This window comes from Octopus bimaculoides, chromosome 10 (assembly GCF_046866305.1).
Source record: "Octopus bimaculoides isolate indiv1 chromosome 10, ASM4686630v1, whole genome shotgun sequence".
NCBI classification, from domain to species: Eukaryota; Metazoa; Mollusca; class Cephalopoda; order Octopoda; family Octopodidae; genus Octopus; species Octopus bimaculoides.
In genome coordinates, this window is record NC_142937.1 from 86,695,141 (window position 1) to 86,710,607 (window position 15,467).

The following is a 15,467-nucleotide window of genomic DNA, read 5'->3' on the forward strand; positions in this document are numbered from 1 at the left end:
TGCTGATGGTGACAATGTTGGTGGGGTGATATCAACGCTGGGAAAGCTACCGACTTTCGGTGCTATCATTGACATAATTCCCAGTGATAATATTTACGTTATTGTTCATACGAGTAGTGTTACTGTTGTCATACACCTCGTTTCGCAAAGAATCATTTCACCCTTTCTTTTTCTTCTCTTCTTTTTTTTTTTACAAATAAAAATTATTTTATTCATTTGCGTGCACGTGAGCAGGGGTTATTCTGTTTATATTCCTTTAAGTGTGCAAGGCTGCCTTCGCCGTTTGTGAGAGTCTCCTCTTTCTACTTCCCGCCATCGAAGTCGCCATGTTTATAATAAAAAAAATTCCAAATTACATCCCAGGGAGAAAATTCAAACATCAAATCAAGGAACAACAAAAATTAAACTTTATTCCACCTCCAATGGAGCAGAAAACACGAAATTAAATACAAACTCCTGTTTAAAACAGTTTACAGTAAAGCAAAAACAGAACAACACCCATCTGAATCACAAATAAAACACAAAGCCCATGAGAAGGAGAATAAATCTTTTTCCATTAGTAATCTAAATAATAATAATAATAATCCTTTCTACTCTAAGCACAAAGTATGAAATTTCGTGGGAGGAGGTACGTCAATGGCCTCGATGCCAGTACATGACTGGTACTTATTTTATCGGCCCCGAGAAAATAAAAGACAAAGTCAACCTCGGTGGTATTTGAAATCAAAGCGTGAAGTCGAACGAAATTCCGTGAAGTATTTTGTCTGGTGCGCTGACGATTCTCCCAGTTCGCCGCCTTCTAAATAATAATAATAATAATAATAACAATAATAATTGGAGAGAGAGAAGTTTATTTTATAGATCTCAGAGCAACGAAATGTAAAGTTGATTTCAACAAGATTTGAACTCGGAACATAAAGAGCTGGAAGAAATACAGAAAGAATTTTGTTTCCCCGGTGCTCAAACAATTACGCCAGTTTACAACCCTTTTTTTTTTAATCTCATCTAGACACGAGGCCAGCAATTTTGAGGGGAAATGTTAAGTCGATTACATTGACCCCTCGACCACCCCCACCCCCATCCACTTCTTGATTGGTACATTATTTATCGACATCGACCTCGAAATGATAAAAGGCCAGGTTGACCACAACAAGATTTGAACTCAGAAACATACAGCGCCGGAGTAAATATTGCAAGGTTTTTTTTTTTCCGACGCTTCAACGATTCCGCTAAACGTTGCATGATAAAAAGAATCTATTAACTGGTCTTTGACCTAAATGACCTTTCTTCTGAAGCTCTGGTATTTATTTGTGATATATGAACTCCAATTGATAAAAGCCCACAGCCTCAACACAGTGCTGATGATAAGATATGAACCACTGACCTTTTTGCCATTTATCTGGTGTTCCGTCGACTTGGGCTTCCTACACAAGCATACACGCATATGCTCTATAACTCTCTCCCTTCTCTCTCTCTCTCTTTCTCTTTCTCTCTATTTCACTAAACCACCATCCCAAAGCCGGATCGGTAATCACAAGGGCTTATAGCTTAGTTTGTAAACTTGGTTTATAAAATCTTGATAACAGCAGCGCTATGTCTAAACTATTATTTTACTCGCTACATCACCAAAGCCAACCAGCTGTTGGTGACATTGCTACATCACAAGTTTCCTTATTATATATATATATATACAAGTATGTGCCCCAATCTCTGTCATCTAACACAAATAGATTCAGGAAGTTGTCTGGCAGAAAAAAAAGAAAAAAAACGCCTCCCCTTCTTGTTTCCAGTAATAATGACGAAATACTTCGAGATTTGTGAATGTCAAGGAATTTAAAACAGGCACATAACAAAAATCAACCAACCAACCAAACAAACAAACAAGTTAAAATTAATGAAAATACAAGAGAATGAAAACGAAAATGTAAACTTTTATCATATGTTTCTTATAGTTGAATGTGTAATGATGGAGATGCGGAGGCGAAGATGCAATGTTTTTTTGTTTTTTTTTTATGTAAGATTACGTACTTTTTGTGTCACGTCAAACTGAAATATCCTATGAGTAAAATCACATTATTCACTGGGCCATCTCACTTCTCACACAGAGAAGCTTCTAGAAATTGTTGATGAAACCTTTCCAATCACACTCTGCTGTTTCATAGGATGGAAGTACACATTGGATAATGCAGGATTAAGAGAATATCTCTTTCTGTTACGTGAACATTTCTAGTTCTCTACATTCTTGTGGTCGTTCTGTATCCTAGAAAAAAAAACGCAAAATTCTCCCGCTCCCACTCTTTCTTACTCTCTATCTGTCTTCATTTTTTCTTCTCACTCACACTCTCTCTCTATCTATCTATCTATCTAATTGTCTGCCTGTCTCTGTCGATCTCTCTTCTTCTTACTCTCTATCTATCTCTGTTTTCTCTCTCTCTCTCACTCTTTCTATCTATCCATCTGTCTGCCTGTCTCTCTCTCCCTCTTCCCCCCCTCTCTCTCTCTCTCTCTCTCTCACTCTTTCTATCTATCCATCTGTCTGCCTGTCTCTCTCTCCCTCTTCCCCCCTCTCTCTCTCTCCCTTCTTTCAGGAAGAATTCATCTGTGGTCAGACCAGACGAAGGATAAGCTCTGTCAGGTCGAAGAATGACCCAGACAAACCGTATATCAAAACGGCTCCCCTATGACTCCATCAGGAGTTGAAGCTTCAAGAGTAAGACCAAGTCATTCCATCTATTAGTTGGAAGGAAAGGCGTGTCCATGACCCTTTACAGGGTCCCTAAAACTAGTAGGAGGGAGGAAGTTATCCTCAATCCAGAGACCTGGTCCGATTGTTTGAAATAGAGGGGCCTCTGCTAAAATGCATCCACTTAGGCCATGGCGGAATTTGAACTCCGATTGATAAAAACCAGAACAAATAACGCAAAACATACAGTTCTTACACTCCGCTAATCCATCGTCCTGGATTAATACTTATCCATTGACCCTAAAAGGATGAAAGGTAAAGTTGCTCTCCAGCGGCATTTGAACTCAGAGCACCGCCTTATGTAATATTTAGGACTATATTATGGAATGTGTCGTTTTCTTAAGACGGATGACTAATTCTTTTTCAATGGGCCCATAAACTACAAGGAGACAGCATTTGTCTTTGAAAAAAAGCTAATACCTATAACTGCAAATCTGGTATACACAGTTGAGACAGTACTAAATTAGAATAGCTCTCTATGTATCATACTGTATGTATATATACACCGTTGATAGACCAGTTGCTCTTATGGTCTTGCAATGTTAAAAATACAATAAATATCAGACGGAGAAGAGAAATTACCCCAGCAGCGACCAGCAAGAACACCAGATGTTTTCTGTCCTTTTGGAACCTTTTCAATGACATATACTCTCTCCGATATTGAAGGCAACGAATTCTCCTCCAGGCAAGTGGATGGCAGCGAGTGCACGTCATTGAAAAGGCCAAAAGAGGCTGCAATGTACCTCGCGTTCCCGCTGACCGCTGTTGCGGCGGTTTTCACCTTCCTCTGCTATTTATAGTGTTCTTAATACAGCATTTCCGTAAGAGATGTTATCTCAGGGTGAATACCGCAGTGACTGGCTTATCAATAAGTATATGCAATAAGTATGATGCATAGATGGTCATTTCAATACTTACTAGTTTGACAATGCGACCGTAGATATCTTATATTTGCAAAAATAAAAGATGTTGGTCACAGTTGGTACAGTCTTCTCGATCAGAACTAATCTGGAGCTAAACAACAAGAACAACAACAAGCATCAATACAGCTGCCCTTAATTGCTTTTATAAAGTAGATCACGTAATCCAAAAATAGGAACAATAAATTGATGTAAGTATACTTTTATGTTGTATTTGCTCGTTTTTCACTCTCATCTTGTCACATTTTTCCTTTTATTTATTTATTTATTTGCATTAATGAGACCCGGCTGTGAGTCGAATTCCAAGTAGACCCCCCTGTGGAGTTATCATAACAGAAGGGTTGATAACTCAACCTGTTCACAGATATAGCAAGAGATATTAACTAAGTTGGTATTTTTTTTTCTTTTACATGTTTCAGTCATTAGACTGCAGCTATGCTGGGGCACCGAACCAGGGATGTGCCGCCTAGGCAGGCAAGGTAGACAGTGTCTATGTTGAATAAAATAGATTGATAGCAACATTTTCCGGATCTGTTCAGTTTGGTGCAGAGAAGTTTTTAATTAATTTTTTTTAACTAAACTGTTTGAAACTTCGTATACTGGTGGAATGTCTTACGCAGAACACGGTTTACTTTGAACATTTTTGACAAAATTTTGTATTTTAGAAGTTGAACATTTTTCCTTTTGTGCACCTAAGTCAATAAAATTATGAAGGTTACTCTGATTACTATGCATAAAATACAAGATATTTTATGTTTTTGTAAATTAGGTAGGCATAATTTACCCCGGTTTTTCAATCTCAGTATTTAAGCTATGCATAGTACTGCTGTTGTACACGTGCTGTGTACACTCCTACAACACCGTTTTCTTTACGTGCTAGAAAGGCAGAAGTAAAACTACCTTCAACTCATTCGCGCGCCTGTGTTTCACTTATTTTTTGTGTGTTTTACTACATAAATGTCATCAACTGCCTACTCTGAGTAACTACTGATGACACGTGCCTGCACTGAACATATTTAATACAGGAAGCATTAAAAAAAAAAACTAACTAGAAATAAATATGTAATAGGTGAGAAAAAGCACTGATTGATGTCCAATATTATTTCTGTTTTTCTGAAAGTACAAGGAGATAACTCCAGGCTTGTTTGAGTCGTACTCTGACCTATGCAGTTAAGCATAGACTTCATCGTATATTTTTTTTTTATGACTTTGGAGAGGATTACTGCTAGAAGGTCATGGGTGTGGATCCTTGCCATACATTTGGAAAGAGTCAGAAGTGATTGTCAGAGAATTTCTTTGACTTCACCAGCCCCAGTTTCTGGCCTCTTAATTCCTCTGATTGTAATCCTATGGGTTATTATGTATTGAGCACCATTGAGAAAAGCACTAACCACTTCGTCTGCAACACGAAGGCCAAGCTGGTGACCAAAATCAAGGTGTTCAAAGGTCTTCCCAGAGACACAGTGAAGTTCCAAAATCCTTTTGCCGTTGAGGTGGAAGTTGAAGGTGGTTACTTTGAGTAAACTGCTATTTCTCAGCCATAATCTGGTTAATATTATTTGATTTTTTTTTTTTAATAATTTTATTTTTAGGTGAAATATTGTTTTGATTTCCTTTCATGCAAACTGTCAAATTGTATGTATATATGCATGTGTGTGTGTGTGTGTCTTTGTGTTTGTCCCCATCACTACCACTAGTTGACAACCAGTGTTGGTTCATTTACATCCCCATTACTCTGCAATTCAGAAAAGGAGACAAATAGAATAAGTATTAAACTTTGAAAAAAAAAAAAAAGTACTGAGAGCAATTTCTTTGACTTATGACTGTAGTCCAATGATTGAAACAAGCAAAATATAAAAGATAAAGAGATTAAAAACAAAAAGAAACAACAAATATGGTTTGTTATTGATGACTTGAAACAAAAAAAAAATTGTCTTTATTAAAACCAACTGACACAACTTGCTACAAAATCTCATTGTGGAGAACATGGCCACAAACAAGACCACAACTGTAGTCTCTTTGCAGTTTTTCACTGTCTTTTTTGCTCTTTTTGTGTGTGCAAATTTTTCTTGTCACAACTGTGAGAAACCTTTATTTTTTCATATATATATATATAGATATATATATATATATATACATGTATGTATTATTCAGTTTGTTTAGCCTTCACAGCTAAGGACATGTTGAAACACCACCATGTTTGTGTGCATGTATGTATGCCTGGATATATATGCTTGTATGTGTATGTGTGTATATGTCTGTGTGCCTATATGAATATCTTTTCTTCACATTTCTAAATTCAAATACATGGGGGAGGGGGGGAGATTACAGATATTGACAAATCACAGTTTGTAATTGATGGTGATATGTGCACTGGGCTGACACCAGCTGAAGATGTGCAACATTCATTGAATTATTGACACAGAAACTTAAAGTCTTGAATGTAAGTCTCTATACCTGTATTATTTGATACACACACACACATACACACATGCAAACACAGATACATTCATATAATTACTCATACAAACTCATACTAACAGCTGGGATGTCATGAAATATCCACATATTCAAATCTGTTAACTTTACATTTACACACACACACACACAAGAGAGAGAAGACAAAAAATATTTAGGTAATAAATTCAGTGAAAGGTTGATATGTTCATTGTGTTCTCATAGTTTTGCTTCCATTTTTATTTTTGTCTTTCATGATTTTACATCTATTCAACCATTTCATCATTAAAGATGAAATGCTTTATTATTAATATTTGAATTGGTGGAGGAGAGGGTAGGATCCTCATGTGAGTGTAAAAATTAATTAATTCAGTGACTTACATATCATTGGAGTAATACCCTTCATCACTGCTAACCACACAAACCCTAGATGGCACATAAGACCTTGGTTTGTCATTAGAGAGAAGTGATTCATACAGAGTTACATGAAACTGAATGACAGTTGGTTACTTGCTTAGTCAGTTAGAACCGAAGGTAATATTTTGAATCAGTTCATGTTTGATCTCATAACCAACATTACCGCACTACCTCCACACACCTTGCTCGACAAGGGACATAGAGGAGTAGCTTTGACCTTTGTGGAAGAAATACTCAAGGCCTTTGTAACCTTCACCTTATGGTTTCAGACAAACGACATTGCTCCAGGAACACATCATGCATCAAAATCGACAGAAAAAAATTGTATTGTTGCACCTTTCAGTTTTGAAAACATTGTACACAAGTAAATCAATTGCTGTAAAAATATTGTTGGTGGTGGGGGTTTTTTTTTCTGAATGTCCTTGTGGGTGAAGGGGCTCCCTTTTTTCAACTTTTCTGGAATGTTTGAGTTGTAAATAAATAAGAGAAGAAATACCCTTACTCAGATTGTTTTTGGGTGGGTTGCGAAAAAAAAAAAAGTATCCATTAGAAAATGGAATGTTTTTTTGTTATATTTTTTTATATGTGTACATATGTATGTATATATATATATATTTCTTCTTCCATATAAATTGTAATGAAAGCAAGGTGAATTTTGTTATTAAATTATTAACTTTGTTAGTTTTTCATTATTATTATTATCCTCATTATTGTTATTATTATTATTATTATTATTATTATAATTATTATTATTAAATTAAAATCCATTCGGCAGTCATTTACAGCAAAATGTATCGAAGAAAAATAAAATAATCATTGAGAATTCGACAGATATTTGTGGTTGACGCATGGATTGACTTTCTGATATGTTTTTTTGTGTTTTTTCTTGTTTTAGCTTTAAGTTTAGCTCCAGGTCTGACACAATCAAACTGACCTGTGATGAAAGTACATTATTCCAGCTGTAACCCCCCTGCCTTTTTAATCTGATACATAGCAGTCTCCATTTTAAGACAGTGAGGTATGATGTAAAGGATCTTATATAACCACATAATGGTTCCAGTTCTTCTCATTCGCTTTCTGCACTTATTGACAATGAGACTTATGGTATGCATGGTGGTGGTGGAGGTGGTTAAATCATATTTAAAAATTTGCATATAAATTAGCAGAGCAAGAGGAGTAAGTGAGAGCACGTGTGTGTGTGTGTCCTTTTACTAGTTTTAGCTATAGGACTGTGACCATGCTAGAGCACCATTTTCAAGAATCTTAGTCACTTATATATCATCAAATATATTCTCTCATCTGCAGCTAAAGTTGAATTAACAAACCATTCCCACGATAATTACTGGTGAGTATTTCTTTGATATCTCCCACCTCAATATTTGAACTAACAGAGTCAATTCAAGGCTCACCCCTAATGCATGTGATATATCCTATGAACTTGAAGGGGCCATGTGAAGAAATACTGTCTTACATTTACTCTAATTCAGTACTAGTTTTGTCATCTTTTCTGTCTTCTATGAATATAGTTTGAGGAAACGACAGGTTTAAAAAAAATTTCTACTGAACTGACCACAGCAAATTACAGGTACTTTTCTTATTACCCTTTCGTCTCCAAAGGAATGAAGCACAAAGCGAGAAAACTATATTAAGGTATTTAGTCTTGTTGGTATTCTGTTCATTCCGCAAACCTCATCACCTTCTATGAATTCCGATAACAGAAATAATTTTCCCGGTATGTCTTTTATCCTCCAGGAGAGATGAAGGCAAAAATTACCTCAGGCTGGATTTGAACTTGGACCACAATTAGATATTTGACTAAATGGTGTAAAAGCTTTTTCTGTTTTTTTTTTTTTCGTTTCCAGCACTCTACCAAATCTACCATCCACTGCTCAACAAATGATAATAACAACAATAATGATAATAGTAATCATAATAATAATAACAATAATAATAATAATAATAATAATAATAATGATGGTGAAGTGGCTAGTTATTTAGTAGAGTAATTGTGAATGTTCATTAATGTCAGTTGCTACATCAAAATATACACAGATCTGATTTAAAACAAATAAAACAAAAAACACATCTCAATTAATTAACAAAACAATGATTATGATAATAATGGTGATAATGTTGGTATTGATGGTGAGTATAATAACGGTTTCGATGATGATGATGGTGATGATGATGATGGAAATAATGAAGCTTATTACACAGGTTTATGAAGCAGCAGTTTGCTCTGACCAAAAGCAGGCTGTATGTGTATGTGTATGTGTATGTTTGTGTGTGTGTCCACATTTATTATGTGTGTATGTGTGTCTCTAGGAGCGTATGTCTACATGTGTTTAATCTGTGTGCATGCATGCGCATGTGTGTGCACGCATGTGTGTCTGCGTATTTTGCTGCGAATGTATGCCTGCGTGTGTTTAATCTGCATGTGGTGTGTTTGTCTGCCTGCCTATTGTTGCTAAACCCAACAGGTTTCCATCGCTCTTTGTAACTACACAGACAGACACAATGTCAGCAACTGCTGTCGTTTAAATTAACAATCAAAAATACATATGTCTACAACAACAACAACAACAACAACATTAATAATAATAATAATAATAATAATAATAATAATAATAATAATAATAATAATAATAATAACAATAATAATAATAAAAATAAAAATAATAGTTTTTTTTTTCAAGTTAAACGAAAGAGTTTGAATGAGTAATTCTTTTTTTTTTTTTTTTCCTTTCTTCTCACTCTCTCCCTCTCTCTCTCTTCTTCTCTCTCTCTCTTTTAAGAGAGAGAGAGAAGAAGAAGAAGAAGAAATATTCTGAAAATAAATTCCAAATTCCAGCAGTTTTTTACTCTATTGTCTCTGCCATCCCCTGAGTCAAATCTTGCTAAAAAGAAAAAAAAAATTTATTTTTTAAATGACAACAGATTCGTCTGATCTTCCACTGTCTGTTTGTTTCTCTCTTTCTCTCATCAACAAATACAAAAATCACACACACACACACATACATATATGCAGCTATGTTCAACAGAAGAATTACAAGACAATATAAATTATATATATGTTACCAGTGGAAACAACTAAATTTAGATTGTCAAAAAGCAGTATTTTTAAGGGATAACATTTACTTCAGATTTTTCACTTAGTCACACACAGCCACACACCACATATATACACATATGCAAAACATGTCTCAAAGAAGCACATAGCTAATAAAAGTTTTCAAAGCTACCACAGCTAATATTATAGTTCTAATGAATAAAACCCTGTTTGGAGATTTTACAGAACTGAAATTAAGAAATTTGGCTTAAATATAATAAAATATATTCCACTTCCCATTTACTGTGACATAGAAATTATACAGCAAGGACAGCCATTATCAATCTTACTATCACTTCTGCTACCACCATCTTAGTTTCCTATAAATATTGTACACTTTACTTTTTTTGATTTGTTCTTCTGTAAGTGTTGAGTTCCACACAGTGCCAGTCTTACCTTGCTTGTTCTTACTTTACTTTTACTTTTACTTTTTTACTTGTTTCAGTCATTTGACTGCGGCCATGCTGGAGCACCGCCTTTAGTCGAGCAAATCGACCCCTGGGACTTATTCTTTGTAAGCCTAGTACTTATTCTATTGGTCTCTTTTGCCGAACTGCTAAGTGATGGGGACATAAACACACCAGCATCGGTTGTCAAGTAATGCTAGGGGGACAAACACATATATATATATATACAAATATACGACGGGCTTCTTTCAGTTTTCGTCTACCAAATCCACTCACAAGGCTTTAGTCGGCCCGAGGCTATAGTAGAAGACACTTGCCCAAGGTGCCATGCAGTGGGACTGAACCCAACATTTACTGTACTACCCAGGGTAGCCCTACTTTATATACCCTATCATGGTTTACCATAAAGGTATCTCTCCAACCTTGACTATACTACATTGCATATAAGGACATTCAAGAGCAGCACTTCTCCCTTTTACCTTACACACCTCCGTACTAATCAAAAACAATCCTACCTGCCCCATTTTTTGAATGCTTACCTTGCACACTTCTACACAAACAAAGACAGGCCCTACTGTCTCCACTAACAATATTCACCTTACACACATCTACACCAACCATGGCTAGCCCTACCTTCCCTTATAATATTTACTTCACCTATACATTAACTCGGGTTTAGCCCTAACTTCTGCACTTTCACTGCTTACCTTTCATACCTCTGTATTCACTCTACTTTTCCTCCAAAGTTTAGCGCGTCCTGGATTAGACATTCATAGATCTTCCCCTACACTCGCAATAGCTAACCCTATCAGAACTAGCATAAAGTAATCACATCATCCCCCTCAAACACACACACACACACACACACACACACACTCACACACATGCATTGCATGCACCTGTCTGTATGATTGACCTCTGACACCAATGACAACAAACAATTTCACAGCAACAAACTAACAAACATCACATGGACAGATGAAATGGTTTCCTGGTGAAACTTAAAACAAAAAAAAAATGCCACAATTCAGCAATATCTATGTTCCTTATTGTTTTAATTATAAATATGTTAAAAAAATATTTCTGTTGTTGTTGTTGTTGTCGTTGTTGTTGTTGTTATTGTAGTTAATATCCAGTCTTTGTTATTTTGTATTTTCTCAGTCTTCATCTGTTTCTCTTCTGATGTTTGTGGAACAATAAGCAGTTAGATCTGGTAAAAGAAAGCAAAATATATATATATATATATATACATATATATTTACAAATATGTATTTATATACACACAAAGACACACACACACACATATACACATATATATAATATTGATACAAACATATGTATTCATAAGAACACAACACACACACACACACAGAGGCATAAAATACATTCATAAATGAAAATTTAAAGCATATTTATATGCTTAAAATATTTTTTCACAATGTACAATAACATCAGTTTTACACAAGTTACTATAACTGGATGATGATGATGGTGATGATGATGATGATGATGATGATGATGATGATGGTGATGATGATGATGATGATGGTGATGATGATGATGATGATGTGTTGGTGGTAGTGGTGCTGGTTGTGGTGGTGGTGGTGATGTGGTGGTGGTGGTAAGGTGGCAGAGGTTGTTACCTGTCAGTGGCATCATCACCATCATCATTATCATCCTCATCCCCATCATCAATTAGAGGAGGAGGAGGAGGAGGAGGAGGAGGTAATTCATGTTGAATATAGTGTAATGCTTTATTCTTTTTATGAGTTTCACTCTTTGGACTGTGGCCATGCTGTGGCACCACTCTGATATAACCAGCCCCAGGACTTACTTTAGGACTGGTTCTTAATCAATCGCTTTTTTTTTTGCTGAGCTGCTAAGTTACAGGGACAGAAACAAACCAACACTGGCTGCCAAGTAGTGAGAGACAAACACAAAATACCTGCACACATGCACACACACACACACACACACAACACATTCACATAAATGCACACACATGCAGGTCTTCCATACAATTTCTGTCAAGTGAAATCACTCAAGGCATCGGTCAGTTTGGAGCCTATAGTAAAAAGCATCCAGCCCCAGGGTGCCATACAGTGGGACTGAACCTGAGGCCAAATGGTTGTAATGCAAACTTCTTAACCTTATGACCAAGCTTACACTTTAAAATAAAACAGAGCAAATGAGAGGTGTCAATGATATCAGCCAAGACATTAATATAGAGATGAGCTGATGTAAGGGTCAAGCCAACAGGGGAGCCATTATGTACTCAGTTGAACTGCAAGAAACAGCAGCTAAATTTTCCTCAAATCATAACCCACCACGTTAAAGAGCAGGGGGTGTGGGGCACATTAGAAATGTAACCCTAAATACTAAAAAATAAAATGGGGAGAGGATGTTCATTCACTGAAACTCCTTTCATCATAAGTTTGCTTATTCGGGGTTAAGCTGAGGCTAAACAATGACAACAATGATGACAATAATGTATAGAGAGTAAGATAAATATTAAACCATGTCTGCCTAGTTTTCTTTTCGTTTTTGACCCGATTCCAATTTGGCATCATCTCCTCCAACAAGATCAGGGAAAACGGGTTGATTTTCATTATCAGGACTGCTTGATTTCTTTATGACATTTTCCCAAAACGACGCCTTCGCTGCTGTCCCTCCTTTTACGGTACTCGTCTCTTCCGTTTCAGCAGACTCATGTTCAAGTTGGTGAAGAACCGTAGCATCAGCAGCAGGAGATTGCAAACCTGGAGCAACAGGTGCCGGAGACTTCTTGGCAGATTTTGTATTGATGTCAGCACCACCTGGTGGCACTGGTGCAGGGATTGTTTTAAGACTTGGCCGTGGTCGTTGTGTGGGTTTGCCGTCCAGTGAGATGGCCAAGATTCCACTCTTCTCGCTTTTTAAGTTCTCCATCTGGAGTTTTGATAAACTTCGAGCTGTGATGCTGTGAATCTGAAAAACATTCAGAAAGGAAAAGAAGAAATGAGATTTTTTTAATGTCTAACATTTAAAAGTAGTTCAAGAAAACTTATGGAATTTAACATATGTAGGACATGTATACAGATACAAATATGCACTCACATACATACATGCACACCAATTTGTGTGTGGGTAGATATACCTGCTATTAATACACACATATATATGTATGTCTATGTGTACATTGTGTGTGTATGTGTGTGTGTGCGTGTGTATATATATATATATTACTTTGTGACTGGCCCTCATGCCGGTGGCACATAAAAGCATCCACGACACTCTTGGAGTGGTTGGCGCTAGGAAGGGCATCCAGCTGTAGAAACTTTGCCAGATCAGACTGGAGGGTGGTGCAGCCATCTGGTTTGCCAGTCCTCAGTCAAATCGTCCAACCCATGCCAGCATGGAAAGCAGACGTTAAACGATGATGATGATGATGATGATATATATATATATATATATATATACACATACATACATGATCTTGTTATGCATGTGAGTGCCTGTGTGGGTAGATGTGTGCATGCAGGTAGGTATGTGTACGTGAAAGTCTGTGTATATGTGTTTATGTATGTGTAGTATAATATAGAAGAGGGCGAAATGCTGTGTGTATGTGTGTTGAGAGAGAGAGAGAGAGAGAGATAGTAACCTGTTGTTTGGGCAAGAAGTTAATGTTGGAGGTTTTTGTCTCTAACATACAAAACTAAACAAAGCAACAGAGTGCAGTTGAATATAATGTACAATGAACATTCAAAAATTAAAATTGAATTCAACAAAAACTAAAGAAAACATAAAGAGAATAAAAAATACGGGCATAAAAAAACAAAACTGAAATAATAATAATAATAATAATGATAATAACAAGAGCACTCAGAGAGTGCAAACCTCTGCCAAGGCAGCACCAACGTCCTCTCAATGATTAGCCAGAGATGATTTTTAAAATGAGAATATCTGAAATAAACTCAGCTGCTCTCATAAATGAGAATACTAAAAAAAAAAAGCCTGACCGCTCTCAAAAGTTAAATAAAAAAAAAGAGGAAAAATAATCCAGAATCCTTGTCTGGTACCGGATTGATCCCAAATTGATCCCAGTTCATGCCAGTCATGACGCCAAGCATCCCTGAAAGTTTCATCCGAATCCATCCATTTAGATATCTTGTCCACAGACAAACAAACAAATGAAAATGACTGAAAACAATATCTCCACCTTCGGTAAGGCGGAGGTAATAACGGCAGTCAAAGACATTCCACAAATGTCTCTTAAAAACAGAAATAAACAGAGAGAGACAAGCATTTAAGGATGGGGAAATAATACTCATTGACATTTCTCTAAAATTACTATTATTAGCTTTTGTTTATTTATTTACTTAACTTTAGCAAAATCTGGCATTTTAGAATTTAGATTATTTTTTCATCTACACAAAGACTTTTGTAAAAAAAACAAAAATAGTTTTCTAAATTTGTTAATTTTTTTTCATGCAAAATAAAAAAAAGAATGCAAAAATATAAATGTCCTATATAGGAAAGTACAATCATATTTAATATGCTTGTGTACACTTCGATGTGGGAAGAGGTTTGGCGACAAAAAGTTCTCCTCATAGAAAATAAGTGCAAAAATACATCACTAGGTTATGAATGACACCAGCAGATTGTAGAATTCATATGTTCCGGCATTATTATGCTCCATCATCATCATCATCATCATCATCATCATCATCATCATCATTTAACGTCCGCTTTCCATGATGGCATGGGTTGGAGGGTTTGACTGAGGACTGGCAAACCAGGAGGCTGCACCAGGCTCCAATCTGATCTAAACTTTAACTGACCAATGGAGGGCGCGTAGTCTTACTCACTGCTAGGCTCCAGCAGGCAGCCTTATTCACACTGTTTTGAATTAATCATGCATTATTTTGTAGCTTTGAAATTTCGATGAGGTAACTGTAAATTTTTCGAATGATATTGTAGGGCTGGTGTGAGAAGCCGGATTTGGACAATTTGAACATAAAAACAAGTTGAATATTTTGGCTGGATATCGCCAGTATAAATGCTTTATATCCTTGTATTGAATATACAGGGTGTCCACAAGGTCTGGGTACATGGAGTAAATAAAATCATAACATAAACAATTAAATATAAGAAATAATAATTTCTTAAAGTATGTGTTAATCCCCATGTGGGTACATGGAGTAAATAAAATCATAACATAAACAATTAAATATAAGAAATAATAATTTCTTAAAGTATGTGTTAATCCCCATGTACCCAGACATTGTGGATATCCTGTATAATATAACAAAGCCATAAGGAAAAAAGTACATACACAATGCACTACTATTGTTATTACACAAGACTCAACACTCTATATCAAAGACTCACTGTGAGCTGATAGTTAAACAAACCCAAACTCACAATCACTCACA

The 15,467-nt window shown here is 36.0% G+C and overlaps 1 protein-coding gene across 25 annotated transcripts in view; it reads right to left on the reverse strand.

The window, feature by feature from the left end:
- Positions 1 to 9,259: 9,259 nt before the first annotated feature.
- Positions 9,260 to 15,467, reverse strand: part of LOC106884266 (uncharacterized) — a 275,565-nt gene continuing 269,357 nt past the window's right edge. For all 25 annotated transcript variants that reach the window (XM_089358952.1, XM_089358949.1, XM_089358953.1 and 22 more), the window contains 2 exons: positions 12,571 to 13,020; positions 9,260 to 11,263 (listed from right to left, as the gene is read on the reverse strand). In XM_089358952.1, coding sequence (XP_089215078.1) covers positions 12,580 to 13,020 — 441 coding nt within the window. In that variant the 3' untranslated portion in view covers positions 9,260 to 11,263; positions 12,571 to 12,579. The remainder of the gene's footprint in view (positions 11,264 to 12,570; positions 13,021 to 15,467) is intronic.